Source organism: Pavona decussata, unplaced genomic scaffold (assembly GCF_977016875.1).
Source record: "Pavona decussata unplaced genomic scaffold, jaPavDecu1.1 SCAFFOLD_48, whole genome shotgun sequence".
Taxonomy (NCBI): domain Eukaryota; kingdom Metazoa; phylum Cnidaria; class Anthozoa; order Scleractinia; family Agariciidae; genus Pavona; species Pavona decussata.
The window spans coordinates 6,757,501-6,775,092 of record NW_028145470.1 but is presented as its reverse complement, the minus strand read 5'-3'; the positions used below and the strand labels follow the sequence as shown (position 1 = coordinate 6,775,092).

The following is a 17,592-nucleotide window of genomic DNA, read 5'->3' as shown; positions in this document are numbered from 1 at the left end:
TTCAACAACAACTAACTTTCCACTCCGTGAGTACTCCTCATTCCCTCCCCGTCTTGACCTTTTTTGTTATCCAAAATCCTGTTTGAAAAGCTTCACAATCAACCAATTCTGAGTTTACTTGAGCTATGACAAATAACAAAGCTTTCAAAGGAAGGGAGTTTAAACATTGAAACCTTTTCGGGCAAAATAATAGCGAAATTGAACGATTCTTGATACATACCTTCAACAATGTTCGTCCTCATAACTTAAAAACGTTGTTTATTGTAAGGATGGCATCGTTTTTAATTATTACAAATATCAAAATTCCTTTCTTTCTTATTTAAATTCTATAATCCCAGTAAAAATTTCAATAGCAATAGGTCTAATTTGCACAAGAAAACGAAAAAGTGAAGGATTCTGGCAGTTGTAATAAAGTGACGCCTTTCTCTCGTACCTAGATCTTCTTATAATTACTCTTTGGGAGAGAACAACTGACAAAATCCGTTTTCATGTGTCAGCAATCTGGAACCTAGAGTCCTTAGACTCTTTGGTCAGCGGTTGATCGCCAGGAGAGACTCTGGAGAGTTCGGAAAATATTAAATGTTTTGATTGGCTGCCCCTAACGGCTTGTTTTGTTTGCCACAGAAATCCTGCGGTAATAAAATTCCCAGAGTCTCTCCCTGACGACCAGCCGCTGGTCAAAGAGCCTGTGGACTCTGCATACGCGGTTGATTTGTCAGGAATGTGACACATAGCATAACTGCACTTGCTCAACATTTGTAGCAAAACGGTTATGCTCACATATTTCCCAAGGTGAAATTTCAATATCAACTTTATCGCTATAAATGTCGATAATAATATTTCACCTTTCGTACCCAGAAAAAGAAAATCAACGATTTTAAGTTTCTGAGAAAAACAAAGACGCCGCTAATATAACTTTTGTACGTTGACAAGGGTAGCCAAAATGTGCGCGCTGTATCACGCGTATAAGTTAGTTGTACGGGTCACATTGCCAAGCAGAAATTTTCACAAAACTTTGAACAGAGAGACAACACCATTTAAAAACTGTATGTTTATGAAACTTGTCGCAGTTTAATCAACGTAAAATTTAAACTGATATGAGAAACCATTTTCAGTAAAATGAAAAAGTGTCAAGATAAATTTTTCTACGAGCATGCAAAGCAAAGATCTGAAAGTTGTGCGCACGTGCCATTCTATTGGCCAATCAGATTAAAGAACGTGACTTAAATGTTTCCTTCGAAAACAAAACATCTGGATACGAGATTAGTGAGGCCCATTTGCTCTCGCTGTAAAAACTTCTGCGTTCAAGCGAAAGCGAGTGAGCACCTAAGACTCAATACTTAAGAAGTTAAATTAAAGACAAACTAAGGAAACTATTCGGTGAATTCGAATTAATAAAAAATAATTTCGTTGAAACAAAGTTGGGAGTGTTTTATTTTTAAAGAAATTTTAAGTGTGTTTATGTTTTAAGTACGAGAGGTTTTGAAGTGAATGCTTTAAGCTGACAGAAAGTTATTGCTACACGCTCTTAAAGCGTAGATTAAATTGCCTTCCACTGTTTGAAATAATTTAAAAAAATCTATCCACGGTAATCCTTCAGCTAAATAGAAAAAAATGTTCTAGGTCTTTAGAGGTATCACGCGTAAACGACTTTAAATTCGAGCGAATGAAGTCTTCCTATTGGTTTAGTGAAAGGAGTGGAATTGAATGACCACATCTGGCCGCCGGGGAGATGTTTGTGAGGAAGAGGATAACACGGCTTGTTTTTTTTTTTTTTTTTTTTCTAAGAAAATGGGTAGAATAAATTGTCTGTGAAAATCAGGTACACAACCGTCATTTTTAAATAAATTTCAAACCTAACAATCAATCGTGGTATTTGTAATAAACGGACGAGACGTATTAATGGCCTATTTACCCGGCGTTTATTTGAACATTTACTAAAGGCATGGAATTAAATCGAGGAAATTGGGTTATTAAAATGTTTGCAATAATGTAGTTCTTTTCCACAAAAAATAACGCTAACTAAATGTGTTTTTTTTCTCTGTAACTCAAAAAAGATTTGTTGTAAATTGAATTTTCGGTTGAAGTATATATATGGTTGTTACAGCAACAGGAGTCGAACCTATTTACTGAGCTACAATGGACTCGTCAAAGCTAGGTCATGAAACTGCCTACTACGTATTTCTACCCTCTTTCAGTTCACAACAAAACTTGCTTACACTCTCCGTCTAAAATATAAGCTTAGGGTAAAAAAGCTTTACTGTCTGCGCCGACTCTTGGTAGAACTCTGATCACCAGCTAAGCTTATGAAATGATGAATATTTACCTCCAGACTCCACGGAGTGTTTTGCCATCGCCGCCACATAAAACACTATGATGACGAAGAGAAGGGACATTGTTTTTTCAAAAGCCATCTTGATTCTAACGAATAAAAGAAAAACCCCAGGGATCAATTATACATTTGTTACTGTCGACTACGAGCACGTCTTTATTTTTCTGATGGACTGTAAAACAGGCGAATCTCGCGAGCAAGCAAAGCAATTTTCGCGCTCACTCGTGAGGTTTGCCAGCTTTACTCCCTGGCTAAGAAAATAAGGAACCTCTCATAGTCAAGTTACTGATTCGTAGTGTGTAATTTGGCAGTGGTGAAAGATCGATATAAATGACTCCAATTTGAACTGTTCACTCCTTTTTTTGCCAGTAATACAAGTAGTATGTAGTGTCTGTAGTGAGAAAAAATGTTGACAGGCAACCAAAAGAAAAAAAAAAAAAGAAAAGAAGAGCTAGAAAGGAAAAGAAAAAAAGGAAAACAAAACGGAAACCGGCAAGACGAAGATCAATTTTCTACTCTGTAGCACATACCTCAAATTTGCAAACGTTGTATTCTGATCAGATGTCCTTTTTCAATTGGGTGTGTGTAGCGCACTCAGGCTGTAGTTATATATGTTAAAATATAAGCCCCGTTAGTGCCTAGGTAAGTGTCTAAGTAAATTATAAATATTCAAACTGCAATGTAAGTGTCTAGGTAATTCAAACTGTCTGGGTAAGTGCCTAGGTAAATCATTAATATTCAAACTGCCTAGGTAAATTAAATTAATGTACAAACTCCCTAAGTATAGCGTGAGTGCCTCTTTTTCTATATAATGACCTGACGCACATTTGGCAAGCATTACTATCTCTGAGTCATGTCTCGCTTAATACATTTGTTGTTATTACCTGTAAATTTAATACAAGATGGTTCAAAACATTCACGTCCCATTGAAAAGCGAGTCACTTGTTCCTTTTCACGCACCGTTACCCAGGTTATTATGTTAATTCAGTTAAGCTTTGTTGGCGATTAAACAGTTTTGTAAATAAACAAGACAGTTTTTTGTTGTCTTTGTTTAATACAGTGCTCCGAAAAAAAAATATTCCAGCTGCTAAGTTGTTGCATGTCAATAATGACACACACTCAAAACACACACAAAGATTTTAGTAATTATTTATTAAATTGCTCAACAAAGTTTTTACCCTTGTAGGTTTGGTTTCCGCGAATTCGCCGCGATCTTTTCGGTGGGCGATCATGATCATCCCAGTAATTTTTAAACCGAATTCGGGGAAGTTTTTTTCTTTTCGGTGTGGGTGAGGGTACTGTGGGAGAGGGTGTTAAGATGGATGGGATGAGGGAAGTGAGGCTTCCGCGGGGTGTTGTTCGTGTTGCCATTGGTCAGTCTTATGCAGCCGTCACCTGGTGTAGTCATTGGCGTTTAGATAGCGGTGTCCTGTACAGTCACTGTTTTTTGAATGAGCGATGGAACATCACAGAAGTCCTGGAGATTGCTAGAAATTACTCTGTGTTCTTTAGAGTAATGTGGATTCTATTTTCTGGATCTGTAATTCAACTGTTTACGTAGACGTCAAATACTTGTTTTGCAGCTGCATGTAATACTTTGTTCTTTCATAGTCTCCGAGGTATGATCACGAAAGACGACCTAATTCATAGAGTCGAGTAATTTCCGCATTGCTGCATGGAATTGCTGGGGGAGTCATAAGGTTCTACTGCTTGAGATACTGCACTTGTTGCTGCGAGATATTTTCCGTGACCCCTATGTTATCAAATAGTTCTTCGCCAGGTATTTAATATGTTCTTTCGTAGCCTACAGTTATCTTGAGTGGTGGTTTTTAGATCAACGAGGAGATAACGAAAGGGTCTCTGTACTACCTGCTCATAGCGATTGATAAAGAAATCAGTGTGCCCAGGATACGTTTGGTTAGCCAGGGTCAGAATTTGAAGTTTATCCGCTTAGGTTACGATGGTAGGATCCTCTTGTAAACAGGTTGACGATTCGCTTGTCTTTTCCGAAATCAGCCACCTGGTCATTGAAGAGAAACAAAATGGCTTTCCACTTCGCCACGTTCACTTTAGAGGTAATTGTATCGATAAAGGAGGCGGCTGTTACAAAAACTACAAAAGTTGACAAAGTTTAGTTTGACAGAACTTAATGGTGGATTATTAAATCTTTGGTAATCTTGGTGTTGGCCGATCTTACACCTACCTATCGCATCACACTCTTTGCTTTGCAGTTCCTATGGAATTAATGATTGTATTTCAGAGCACATGTATACGTACTGAAGTTGCAATTTCCAGGAAAACAGGCTTTTAAAATACTTCAACTTAATGTAAGTTCAAATTAGGATTGTTTAATTTTTCTTTGCGAAAATCAGATTAAAAAATATCCGAAGCACTTTATCTCTATTTAAGTGTATGCACATTAATTCATGGTGAAGAAATGTGGGCACACACGCTTTTTTTGCACAAGTTGCTGGTGGGTCTACAGACAACCCAAAATCCGTCTTAAAGATCACAGTGGAGGGCGCAGAACGGTAAAATAACGGTATGCAACGAAACGTACACACAATTTTTTTAAATTACTTTTATTGGATGAATTCAGAAATTTAGCTTAATTTAGTGTTTACAGTCTGCGCTATTACATTCCCACACAAAGTATAGTTCGCGGGAACAGACGCTATTAATAACAAGAGCCTTTTTTCACCCAATCAATTAAGTACAGTACTTAACGTTCTTTTCTTTTATATTACAAATTTACTCGCGTCACATAATAACGTTTTACAACATATGTAAACCACAGTGATAACTTTTGTCCATCGTGATCGACTACAACACAGTTTAATTGATTAACAGCAAGTGTTCAACATGCTCAAGGACGTAATGCTGTCAATGGTCTATAATGTTAATATATACAGCTATTTCAAGTCAAAATTATACGAGAGAGGCATTAACTACACAAGTAACCTCTGCATGATGATACTGTGTATTTTCTTTATTTCAGATTTTGTCCTATTTGGCCCTACTTGTTTATGCTGCTTCTAACTATACTTTTACAGTAAATTTTCCAAGCTCCAATTTTAAAGATTAATTCACCTTACAGCCATTTTTAATTTATTTTTACACGATGAAATTACTTAAGAATGACTTTTTTGATAAGTAGCCGCGTAGAATCCCTTAAAAATGGCTTCAGCAAAGAAGATAACATATCCTGAGATGCCGTGAACTAACATAAAGGAATCAGTGCAAATAGACTAACTTTCTTGAAAAGCTTTTAATTATTATCAGTCCATTTCTACCGTCAACCAGCGAACTTATCACATTTTCACAAGTGTAAAAGCTATAATAATGACTCTTGGAGAATATATAGTGTTCTCTAAAAACGTTTTCTTCGAGGTTCACAACGGACAGTGAGCTGTCACATGACCATGAATTCAGTCAACTTCAAAATGAATGCCTTAGATTATAATTAAAACCTTAGATTTCCGCCCAAAATTGACCCAAAAATAATCAAAATGGAAAACAGCTAAAATTATATAAAAACAAAAAAATTACTGTTTGAAAAATTATTATTTTTTATCCTAAAAGAAGAAACTGATTTTTGAAAACTCTGCCGGTCAAACATTGATTGCCTGGCCTGACCTCATGTAACATGCGAAATCGTTCGCAGAAAATTTTAACAAAAGATCAAAACGTTTCATTTTGTTTTCTCAAATATGAAAAAGAAAAGAAAAAACTTATAAAAAATGAGCGTGGAAAGAAGCACCCCTCTCAACTTTGTTTACCTTAGATAGGGTTACAATACTCTCACTGTTCGGTACAATGTTGTGGTATCATGGTGAATTCCAAGAGTCAATTTGGGGGGCTTGTACAGCTTTTTTTTTGTCTATTTGTATACCAGTTTGTACAGAGCACTGTTGATGTTGTGGCGCCCACTTTCATCCCGATTATTTGCAATTGCCAGGTAAGTGTAACTTTTGTGTTCAAATGCTTTAAGGTCAGTTGCACGTTGAGTTGAAATCTCTTGGTATTCGATAAACTGTGATCCGGACAAACGATACACAACTGACTTCCCGTAGAAGTTGGCAACAGCCAGGAACGTTTCATCGCAAATCGAAAATGGCTCCCAGGTGTAGGCTTCGTGAGTCAGAATGGACTGGAACAGAACAAACCTGCTGCCATTCCACTTGTAAATAAACGAGTCGGTGTTGGTAGAATTTCCCTTCCGCCAATTAGCAAAAGCGAGGAATGTCTCACCATTGTCGTTGAAGGACTTGACATCAGTGGCACCATATGTCTGAAGAGACTGGAGTTTCACAAAGCTGTTACCTGACCACTTGTACACTAAGGAGTGGACAGAATAGCCCTGATTGTCGCTTCTGAGGTTTGCAAAAACAAGAAAAGTTTCAGTTTTTATTGCAAACGTAACACTTGTTTTCGCTCCCTCGGTTCTTATCTCTTGGAACCTGTTAAACTGGTTTTCGCCCCACTTGTAGATGACTGGGTTTAAACTTTACGTACTGTCAGCATAAAAATTCGTGACCACGAGAAATAGGTCCCACAATATTTTAAAGAAGTTAAAACTAGTTGCTCCGAGCGTTGGAATGTTTTGCACGACGATGAAGTGGGTTCCATTCCACTGATAGATGGTAGAGTTCAATCGATATGTAGTTTTATCCCTGTAATTAGCAACAGCAAGGTAATGTTTGTCAGCGATTGTAAAATATTCCATGTCGACTCCTCCTATGGTGTCTATGGTCTGATAGAGGGCAAACTTTCCAGTTGAATCGTCCAGTTTGTAGATGTACGAGTCTGTGTTGTATCCGTTGATATCATCGTACATGTTAGCGAAGCCGAGAAACAGACTACCATCGATACTGAACTTTTCAACGGCGTTAGCAGTTTTGGTTGGCAGGTCTTGATATTTTTCGAGGTGGGGCGCTCTACCGGAACAATCTTAATAGAAAAACAAACAAGTCATTTAACATTAAAAAGGAACTTTTATATAACATTTACATAAACAGCATATCATCAACTTAAAATGGCAAACTTAAGAATGCAATGATTACCACCGACAATATGATGTTTGAGCGACAGCACTGGCGTTTTCGCTATACGTTGCATTTCCTTGTTATAATTTGGTGTAGTTAATGGTAAATGGCCACGCTTGGGAAAGAAAAACATTTTCAATTTCCAAGGCAAGGCTCTTAAACCCTATGGGATGAACGGACGCGATGAAGAGTTCGTTTAGGGGAACGTAATGAAAAAAAGTCATTGGATTTATCCTATTGAATGAAGAAATAAGATTACATTAATTTTGTAGATTTTTTACTCGACGAGACCGTCCGAGCACATTCCGTTAGAACACAGCTGGATTTCCGGAATACCTATGTGTTGTTGTGTTTGAGAAAAGTTCGATAAAAATAGTTCACCAGTCGGATTGCGCCATTTAAAAGCGCGATTTCAAAACAAAAACAAACGACCGCATTGAATCTAGCCTGAGTATCAGGCCTTCCTAAGGTGAGGGGGGAAGGGGCTTTTCCCCTTCCTCTCTTCCTCCTCTCCCCCTCCCCCTGAAAAGCCTGATACTCAGGCTACCTGCGTGTTGTGTTTGAGAAAAGCGCGATTTCAAAACAAAAACAAACGACCACATTGAATTTAGGGTGGAAGTGGGCCTTTAATCTGTTTATATCGCTATTTTTATAATAGCTTCTGTACACGTTTCTGCTTTCTATGTTTATCAACCAATCATATCTCAACTTTTCATTAGTATCATTTTAAATATTCCAATCGTTTTTATTTTTTTATTTTTTATTTTTACCTAGCCTTTTGCAGCCCCTTAAAAAGATTGTCTAACCGAAATATTGATGGACGTGGATTGTTTTCGCTATTTGGGTCTCGCTAGTGATTATTTAGCTCGGCGCGCAATGCCTGTAGGGTGAACATGGGTATTTAAAAAGTGTCGAGCGACCGGTCTGGATGTAATTACGCGGGATGCCCTGAGGTCACCTAGTCTCCCTCCTGTCTCACTAAAGTATAACGTGTATTTTATGCAACTGATAACATTATTAGAGGTGGATGTAAAACGAACAGTATTTGAATAGATCGCTTGTGTAGATTTGTGTCGGTTTTTTTCCAGTTCTGGAAGTTCAAATTGTGTTCTGTGAGTACTTAATATGCCTATCAGTTACTAGTGTTTTTGCGTGGTAGTACAACCCGTTTTTTTTTTTCTATCTCCCTCTTAAACTATGTTACGTCATCTCACTGAAACGGTGTTTGTGCAAACAACGTGAATCTTCATAGTTTTGGAGACAAAGGCAATGAGTGAGACGAGTTTGGAGTTTGTAAGTTTACTGTTTTCAACCTGAGGCTGTCTAGCCAAAGTTTTCCCAAGACTTTGACATTTTTTCAATTCTTTATTGTATAAATTTCAACTCGTGTACGTGCGGTTGGGAATCCTTCTGCGATAGAGGGCCAGACTGCTAACATCTTGAATTTGCGAACGGGACTTTGAGCGCGATGCTCAACGAGTTTGCCCACAAATTCTAAAGGTCTCTGAAGAGTCTCTTGGCCGAGACGAAACGCCGCGTCAGACTAGCCACGAACATTTCACAAGTGACATTTTTTCAATTCTTCATTAAAAAGCTGTTTTCGTTCATGAAACGACCTTCTACAGTGCCATGGCGAACGCTATGAGTTCAGCCAACACTGAAAGCGGTCAAAGCACGACACGGTATGAATGAAAAGTAAATTACTGTATGAACAATCTTTCATTTTAATCACGCTTCACTGAAATATAAGACATTTTCTGGTGTACAATGAATTTGCATTCGTCGTTTGATTTCTCGTCGAAATCGAACCTGTCGTAGTTTCAGAACGGAAACTCTGAATTTGTTGACTTGTGACAGTCGTACAAAAAAACCAATTATTATTCGTTTATAAAGTTGCTTCTATAAGCGTATGCGATACAAGCTCTCGTTTCTCTGAAGTTAGGCATTTTGGTTTAAACAACTCGCCTTGTCAAAAGATAAAAACAAACTTCAGAAACGGCGGGAAAATTTGCCGGTCGCGCATAAACGTCGTCGTCTTTACTGGGAATCGTAAATTCAAATTTCTACAGGACCACAACTCGGGACTATAAGGTGACCCAACGGCGCCGTCGTGGAAAAGTCGTCGATTCGTAAGCTCCCTTTTAAAGTTTTTGCGGCGGAGCCGCAAGAAGCGAGCGAAGCCGCGAGAAGTACGGGTCACATTGCCAAGCAAAATTTTTCCCAAAACTTTGAACAGATAGGAAACACTATTAAAAAGCTGTATGTTTATAAAAAAAAAAAATGGCACAGTTTAATCAACGTAAACTTTAAAGCGATATGAGAAACCACTTTCAAAAAATGGCAGAAATGTCAAAGTAGATTATTCTACAAGCATCCAAAGCAAAGAACTGAAACGTTTTGCACATGTGCCATTTTCATTGGCCAATCATAATGAAGAACGTGAGTGATCTTTCCAGATGTTTTCTTCGAAAACAAAACATTTAGGTACGAGATTAATGACGCCCCTTTGGTCTCGCTGTGGTTCCTCAGTCAATTGAAATCATAACGAAAACTTTTGGGTTCAAGCCAAAAGGAGTGAGCACCTAAGACTCAATACTTATGAAGTTAAATTAAAGACAAACTAAATTATGACATTATTCAGTGAAATAAGTAAAAATCATTTCGTGGAAACAAAGTTGGAAGTCTTATTTTAACGGGAGATTTCAGTGTGTTTATGAAGCGAATGTTTTCAGCTGACAAAACATAAGTTCTACACGCTCTTACAACGTAGATTATTAATTGCTTTCTATTGTTTTAAATAATAATAAAAAACTTTCCACCTTTATCCTTTATCCTTCAGCTAAATAAAAAACATTTGTTTTAGAGGTATCACGCGAAGAGGACTTTAAAACCGATCGAGGTTGGTCTTCCCAGACTTTGATATATAAAAGGTGATTGGTTAAGCGAAAGGAGCGGAATGATCACATCTGGCAAGGAGATGTTTTTGAGGAAGACCCGTATTTGAACGTTTAATGGCGTGAAGTTAAATCGAGGAAATTGGGTTACTAAATACTGCAGTTCTTTTCCATAAAAAATAAAACTAACGAAATGTGGTTTTTGTCTCTTTAACTCTAGAAAGATTTGGCGTTAATTAATTGTTCGGCTGAAAATATATATGGTTGTTACAGCAACTTGTACTCTTAGAATTCAGTGAGTGACACAGTTATACTCAGGCCGAAAGGAAGTCCGAGTGCTCCTAACAGGAGACGAACCTATGCACTGAGCTATAGAGGATTTTTGGAAGCTAGGCCATTAAACTGGGTACTAGGTATTTCTACTCTTTCAGCTCACAACAAAACTTCTTTCCACTCTCCGTCTCAAAGGTCACCTTAGGGTAAAAAAGCTTCACGGTCTGCACCCACTCTCGGAGAACTGTGATCACTAGCATACGTTATGAAAGTACTGAAACATGGTAAGCCATGAAAATATCTTCGGAAAAAATTATACCAGATTCGAGTGTCTGGATAAATATGCGCACAATATTTCTCCTTGGAAGTAAAAAAATCCATTTTTTATGTTTTCTCAAGTTACTTGGATGAGAACATTTCGCACCTTCCTCCGGTATTTTGCTTGTTATTATTTCGAGCGAACCAAGATTTTAAGATTCTTGATAAATATGTGTAAAAAAAAAATCGATTCCCGCAAGTTACATGTATTTTCATTTTTCTCTATGATATTTTTTATTCTTTTTTTTTAAAGGAAGCAGTTTGCGCCTTCTCAAGGTACTTTATTTTGACATGTTGTCGGTTTTCTTGGCTTCTTGTTGGTTATTATGAATATTTACCTCTAGACTTCATGGACTGTTTTGCTATCACCTCCACAAAGAACACTGTGATGACGAAGACAGGGAACAGTGTTTTCTCAAAAGGCTTAGCCATTTTAATTTTAGAGAATAAAAGAAAAACCGAAGGGATTAGTTATACATTTGTTACTGTAGCCTATGAGAAGTGCCTTGTTTCTTACGTACAGTAAAGCAGGTGAATCTCGCGCCAAGGGAAGAAATTTTAGCGCTAACTCTCGAGGCTCGCCAGCTTTACTGTTTCTAAGAAAAATAGGCAACTACTCGTTGTCTAGTTACTGATTCGTATTGAGGAAATTACCAGTGGTGAAAAATCGATATAAAGGACTCCAATTTCAAATATTTTCTCCTTTTCTGCCAGAAATACAAGAAAGGAAAAGGCAGTACATGCAAAGAGAAAGACAAATTTTCTACTCTGTAGCACATACCTCAACTTTGCAAACGTTGTATTCTGATCAGATGTCCTTGTTTCAACTGGGTGTGTGTAGCGCACTGTCTGAACGATAACAGGATCTTGAAGGTTTGAATTATTAACGCACACTCTTTAATTGTTCATCACAAAATGATGAGAATGTTTTTCGTCAGGCAAATTACAAGTTTTTATAACTGCTCAGCAAGAGCCCGTTTCATGTGTTTGTAGATTACATCTCCCCTCTGGCGCGTTTTGTCTTTATCGGGATCTCTTGGTAGCATCTGTCCACCAATTTGAAGTGGAATCTAAGTCAATCAGATCTGCATGGTTGGAATCAAAACTTCAAAAGGAAGGATTTGAACTCGGATGATCATTTATTGGGACATGGAAAAAAAGCCTAGTTACGTAGATCGATTTTTTGGCATAAATACTAATTAACAGAACCCTAATTGTGCACTAGAACAGCCACAAGATATGCCATAATTTTTCTACCTCCATTGATAAAAATTACTGCCATTTTTGTTTTCCATTTGGGATAAAAATTTTTGTCTTATCAGAGAAAGAATTTCAAGCAATATAAATAGCTAAAAAAAGAATAATGAATACTAATATATACCACACAAGTGAATAGTGCTTTTCGCACGCTAATTGGCTAGTTTGGAGGTGATAAGCCAAGTACTTTAATTTTCACCTCCGAGCAGTCGAAGAGAAACAATATCCCGTTTCGCCACGGTCACTTAATTATTTCGATAAGCAAGGCGGCTGTTGCAAAAAATACCAAAATGGGAACAAAGTTTGGTTGGACGGCATTAAATGGTAAGTTATTTAATCTTTTCAAGCTCATATCCTATGCCGTAAACTGCCGAGCACTATCAAAGTAAGAGATGATTATCTAATGTTTTGCAGTATTGTTTCGAGACGAGGATAAACACCAATTGAAGAAATGACACCCGGGCAGAAGTTCTACTTATCCGTAGGAGAGCGAGACGGGAATTTTATAATAAGAAAGCGTTGTCGCGAGTCGGTATAATTAAAGTAATTTTTTTTGTCCGCTACTTAATCAGCTTGTTTTATATACTAAGTAAACACAATTATTCACCTGAGTGTCTGTCAAAGTGGTCGAAATTTATTTCGCCGCTTCGCGGCTCGGCAAATATCGATTATTTATTCACCTCCACATCGGTAAATAAATTGTCAAAAAAGAGAAATATTTCATGTTACCTTTTCATGACATTATTAACAACATTGTCAAGAAATGGCCCTTTTATGACAGCTAATGATTTAGTTCAAATGTGGGGTATTTTAGCAAAGTTGTAGCCAGACTTTGTGTAGTATCACTGGATTTTCTTACGAATTATGCTGCATTTTGGGGGAGTCAATACAAACAGTATTTTAAAAATATACAGTGATACTACATATCAAAACATCTAATAAGAGATTTGAATTTCGCTTTTCTGATATCTAACAAAAAAAAACCTATAAGGATGGTTGTGATTTTGTGCATTATTTGTACTGTACTAAGTTTAGTTGGGTAATAAAACCCTTAGATTCTTGGTCTTTGGCAAATATTGAGGCATATTTATTAGCACAAGGCTTCTATGCTCTGTAAAAATAATTCACGAAAAGCAGGTGTTTTTGGTAGTCAGGAAAACAGGGGTGTCATTAAACTAATCCTTATAAGGCGTCAACGCCACCAGGAAAAGAGGCGGTCTGAAACTAATTGAAAGTTTCACATGCCACTTTTTCATGATAATGTTTTTTTTTTCCATTTGTATTAATACATGCCGCAGAATGGCCGGACATGTTTAATATTCATACTTCATCAGCAGACATTAGCATAACAGCAACGCAATGGAGCGCGAAATTCAACATTTTAAAGGAAATGACGCCAGAAAAGGGCGAACACAGAACTTTAATTTTCATTTTAAATGGGTCTCAGTTGGAAAAGTCAACACTTGTAGGCTGCAAAATAAAGATGAAAATGCACTTATTTAATCGAGACGCTCCGGAGAAGGAGACGACTTGTAAAAACTATTGGAAATTTGTGTTAAAATGTGAATGATTTTGTAGCCGTTTTATATGACAATTCAAAACTGTATAATATCTTTTTTTAAATTTCTAGTTTCTGGTCCAACTTTTTATGAACTTGTAACTTGCAAAAGTTTCTATAAAAAGGAAATGCAGATACTAAGCTGAAATATCAAGAATAGCGGATAAGGATTTACTTGGAATTTGCGCTCCCTGTACATAATGAGCAGAAAATGAGCCATTGGCTCTTAAATATGCCTGTATGGCAGCGTCTTTAAGTTCATAAATCTTGCTTGAGCGCCACCTTCACCGCCGGCTCCCTTGGATGTTCACTAACGGCTGAAATGTACTTTTCAGAGTTCCTTTAGGCAAACCTAATAAAAAACGTCAATTTATTTATCCTCTTTAATAAAGAAATAAACCTATATTTGTAGAGTTTTACTCGACATGACCGTCCGGACAACTTCACAAGAACGCAGCGCGATTTCTGGACAACCTGCGTGTTGTTGTATTTGAGAAAAGCTCGATAAAAATAGTTCACCAGTTGGGTTGCGCCATTTAACAAAAGCGCTATTTTAAAACAAAAACAAACGGCTGCATTGAATCAAGGGTGGAAATAGGCCTTGATCTGTTTATATCGCTATTTTTATAATGGCTTCTGTACACGTTTCTGCTTTCTATTTTTATCAATCAATCATATCTCAACTTTTCATTAGTACCATTTTAAGTATTGTAACCCTTTTATTTCCAATTTTTACTAAGCTTTTTGCAGTCTCTGAAGAAGATTAGTTTTGTCTAACGGTAATATTGGGCAATAAAATGACCCGTTTTAGTTGTCCGATCAGCCTTACATATTGGTTTTAAGGTAAAGACCCATGTTTACCTAAAAGGTCTTTCGCGCGTTTCTTATATTGTTTACAAATGTTTCTATTTTTCTGGTCTTGCGATCTGATTGGTTTACCAGAGTATTTCCGCTGAGGTAAAAAATCCTGGCGTATTCAAAATTAATCACACCAGAGAATTAAAAACTGATTGATTTTGCTTCAGTTGCTGCGAGTTATTTGAATCTTTGAGCCTGCAAAAGATATTTAGTCCCCAAAGGGCTAGAGCTGTCTGTGGTTCTTTGCGTGAAAGTCTCGGCGAACAAAATTCGAGGGTTTTTCTGCGTCCCTTTGAAGCGTCATATTATTAATGACACTACATTTCTCTACCGCCATTGATAAGAGTAACTGCCATTTTGATTTACTCTTGGGTAAAAAAAAAATTGTTTGTGTTATCAGAGAAAGGATTTCAAGCAGCATAAAAAGCTAGAAAAACTAATAACGGATAAAAAAGTGCAATGCCAGCATTGTTAAGAAATGGTTCTTATTTTATGACAGCTAATGGTTTAATTTAAATGTAGGGTATTTTAGCAGCGATGGGGCCAGACGACTGCCTGTTATTAGGTTTTAGCTTAAGTTCTTGAATATATTAAGCCTGCAGCCAGATGTGTCTTAGGCTAATTATTTTCTTTCTGAGTTGACAAAAGGGTATAGAAGAAAATTGGAAACATCGCCCATAGGCTACAAAATGAATAGCTTCTCATTCTGAGATAATGATGCGATCACGATGACATAATTAGACTGTTTCAAGCAAATATTAAAAGAACAATAAATTAAAATGAAAGCAACAACCGGTCTTTGGCTTGCATGTGAAATATATAATAATCTTATGCGATGTGTTGGTGTGTAGAATCACTGAATTTTTTTTTCGAGTTGTGTGGTATTTTGAGCTAGTCAATAAAAAGAGTGTGTAAAAATATATAGTGATACTGCACACGAAAACATCTAATAAGAGATTTATTCTCCAACTTATGCTTTTCTGCTAAGTAGGAAAGAAAATTATACGGAAAAAAATAAACAAGATGTGCGAACGTGTTACAAATCTTTTTTCTTTTTTACCTTGTGAATAAATACTACTAAACCGTTTTTTTGTTGTTACAGTACAAATAACCATCTGTCACATTCGTACTTGTTTCTTCATTATTTGTAATGTAATCAGTTTATTTGGGGTAACAAAATCCTTAGATTCTTTGTCTCTTACAAATATTGAAGCTTCTATGTTCTGTAAAACAAATATGGAAAAACAAATGTTTTGGCATTCAAGAAAACGGGGTTATTACTGAACAAGAGAGGATGATGTTGTTCATTCCTCAAGTTTATTTCAAACAAGATTGTTTTTAATTCGTGTACATTTACGCTTCTTGGCACCTGTCTTAGGAGCCCATTAGTCATGGGTTCCTGAATGACTACGCTGGAAATATTTAAAGGGCAACCATATTATGACAATGGTATCATCTTGTGGAGCTTTGCTGGATGAAAGGACCTAGGATTACCTTGAAAAACTGGAACTTTGGTGAAAGCAAGAACCCGTTTGATTACTTTTTTGTTGTGTAACAGGGGCTCCGTGGCTGAGCGAGAGGTACCCTACAACCTTCCGACGTATTTGTGAATCAAGTGGATCAGATATCCTTTAAGTAACATAGTGTTTATTGTAAATCTTTATTCAGTCTGTTACAGGCAGAAGTCCAGAGCTTGTCATATACGACCTAGAGCCAGTAGCATTTTAATTTCTCAAATTGCAATTGCGTAAGCTTAGCAACTGGAGAAAATAGGCTAGTTGAATCTTTAAAAAAAATCATTAGCCTGAGACTAACGGTTTACAATTTCTCATATTTTCGTTTCCAAAATGTTTAAAATACGCCAGAACAGTTCAGGAAATGTTTCCTTTCAAAAATTAAGTTCATTTCTTTCTTTTGGTGTTCTAGAATTGTTTTGTAACTAAGTGTAGGTATCGATGCGCTTTTACCCCTAAAAAGGTCAAAATTGCCGTGCATTTCCCCTTTAACAATTAGGTTCCAAAATAATTATGTCTACGTGTTACTGTCATCCTCTCAGAAAACAACTTCCACAGTAATGTCTTTGGAAGTATCAAAGATCTTAATGAAGGTTGTCTTCAGGAACTTGTTGTAATAAAACGCTCCCGGTGACTCCTGGGAATCCACCAGAGCTTTGGCGGCATCTTCGTCTGTCGCTCCAGTCTTCTGCTTCAGTAAAACACCCGCGGCTTTCACGTGATTTGGGTTGATAGTTCCCGGCATGCTCAGGTAGTAGAACTTCTCACGTGGAATGAATTTGTCGTACAAGCGTTTGATGCGAATCTGCTGACCTCCAGCAATTCCTGGGGAGAAAAGGAAAGATAATTGAAATTTGCCGGAAAGTCTCTTGGGTGTAAACGTTTTGCTGATTTTAAGATTGACGAAAATACACTTTTCTTAATTTTCTTCATTTTTATTAGCTATTATTCCGGTTTATTCTTAGTATTTTGTTGCATTCCTGTGTTTTAGGACGGGTTTTAGTTTATATTTTAAGAATAAAATCAAAGCTGGCCAATTACAGCAAAATTAAACAATGCATTGAACCAGTCAGACCTCGAAGCTAGACACGTTAACCGGCCTCAATTAAAGGACAGGAAAAAGCGAGCAAGGAAGTCATTCTAAAAGGTCTTTTTAATCTGGAAAGGTAAACCGTGATTTAAGGAATAAAGAACTAAAATTTTCCCCATCCTCAAGCAAGCTGTGTAATTAAATTATTCTTGCCGACGGCCATCTCGAAAAAGACACGAAAGAAACTTTTGTTAGAGGAATTTAATGGAGCCTTTACTTTGTGTAACAAAAACAGCAAACAACAACTAAAAATCCCCTTTTGGCACAGTCTTTAAGGATGTCTTCGATATGATGGCAATAAAAAAGAAAGTAGAATTATTACCGAAGTGATGGACAAAAAAAAAGAAATGGAAAGGTCATGAAATTAAGTTCAACGCGAAATAAGAGGACGGAGAGGGAAGGCTAGGGAGTAGACTGGGGCAAATTAACACGGAGTGCGAAAATTTCATCTAG

General features: G+C 37.0%; 2 protein-coding genes across 3 annotated transcripts in view; both read right to left on the bottom strand.

The window, feature by feature from the left end:
- The window catches only part of LOC146482070 (uncharacterized), a 44,363-nt gene extending 32,621 nt beyond the window's left edge, over nucleotides 1-11,742 (bottom strand). Inside the window, exon 1 of the mRNA XM_085107631.1 lies at nucleotides 11,644-11,742. The gene's annotated coding sequence lies outside the window, so the exon portion shown is untranslated. The remainder of the gene's footprint in view (nucleotides 1-11,643) is intronic.
- A 4,420-nt stretch (nucleotides 11,743-16,162) lies between these two features.
- The window catches only part of LOC146482067 (uncharacterized), a 17,805-nt gene continuing 16,375 nt past the window's right edge, over nucleotides 16,163-17,592 (bottom strand). For both annotated transcript variants that reach the window (XM_085108181.1, XM_085108180.1), the window contains exon 10: nucleotides 16,163-16,874. In XM_085108181.1, coding sequence (XP_084964307.1) covers nucleotides 16,588-16,874 — 287 coding nt within the window. In that variant the 3' untranslated portion in view covers nucleotides 16,163-16,587. The remainder of the gene's footprint in view (nucleotides 16,875-17,592) is intronic.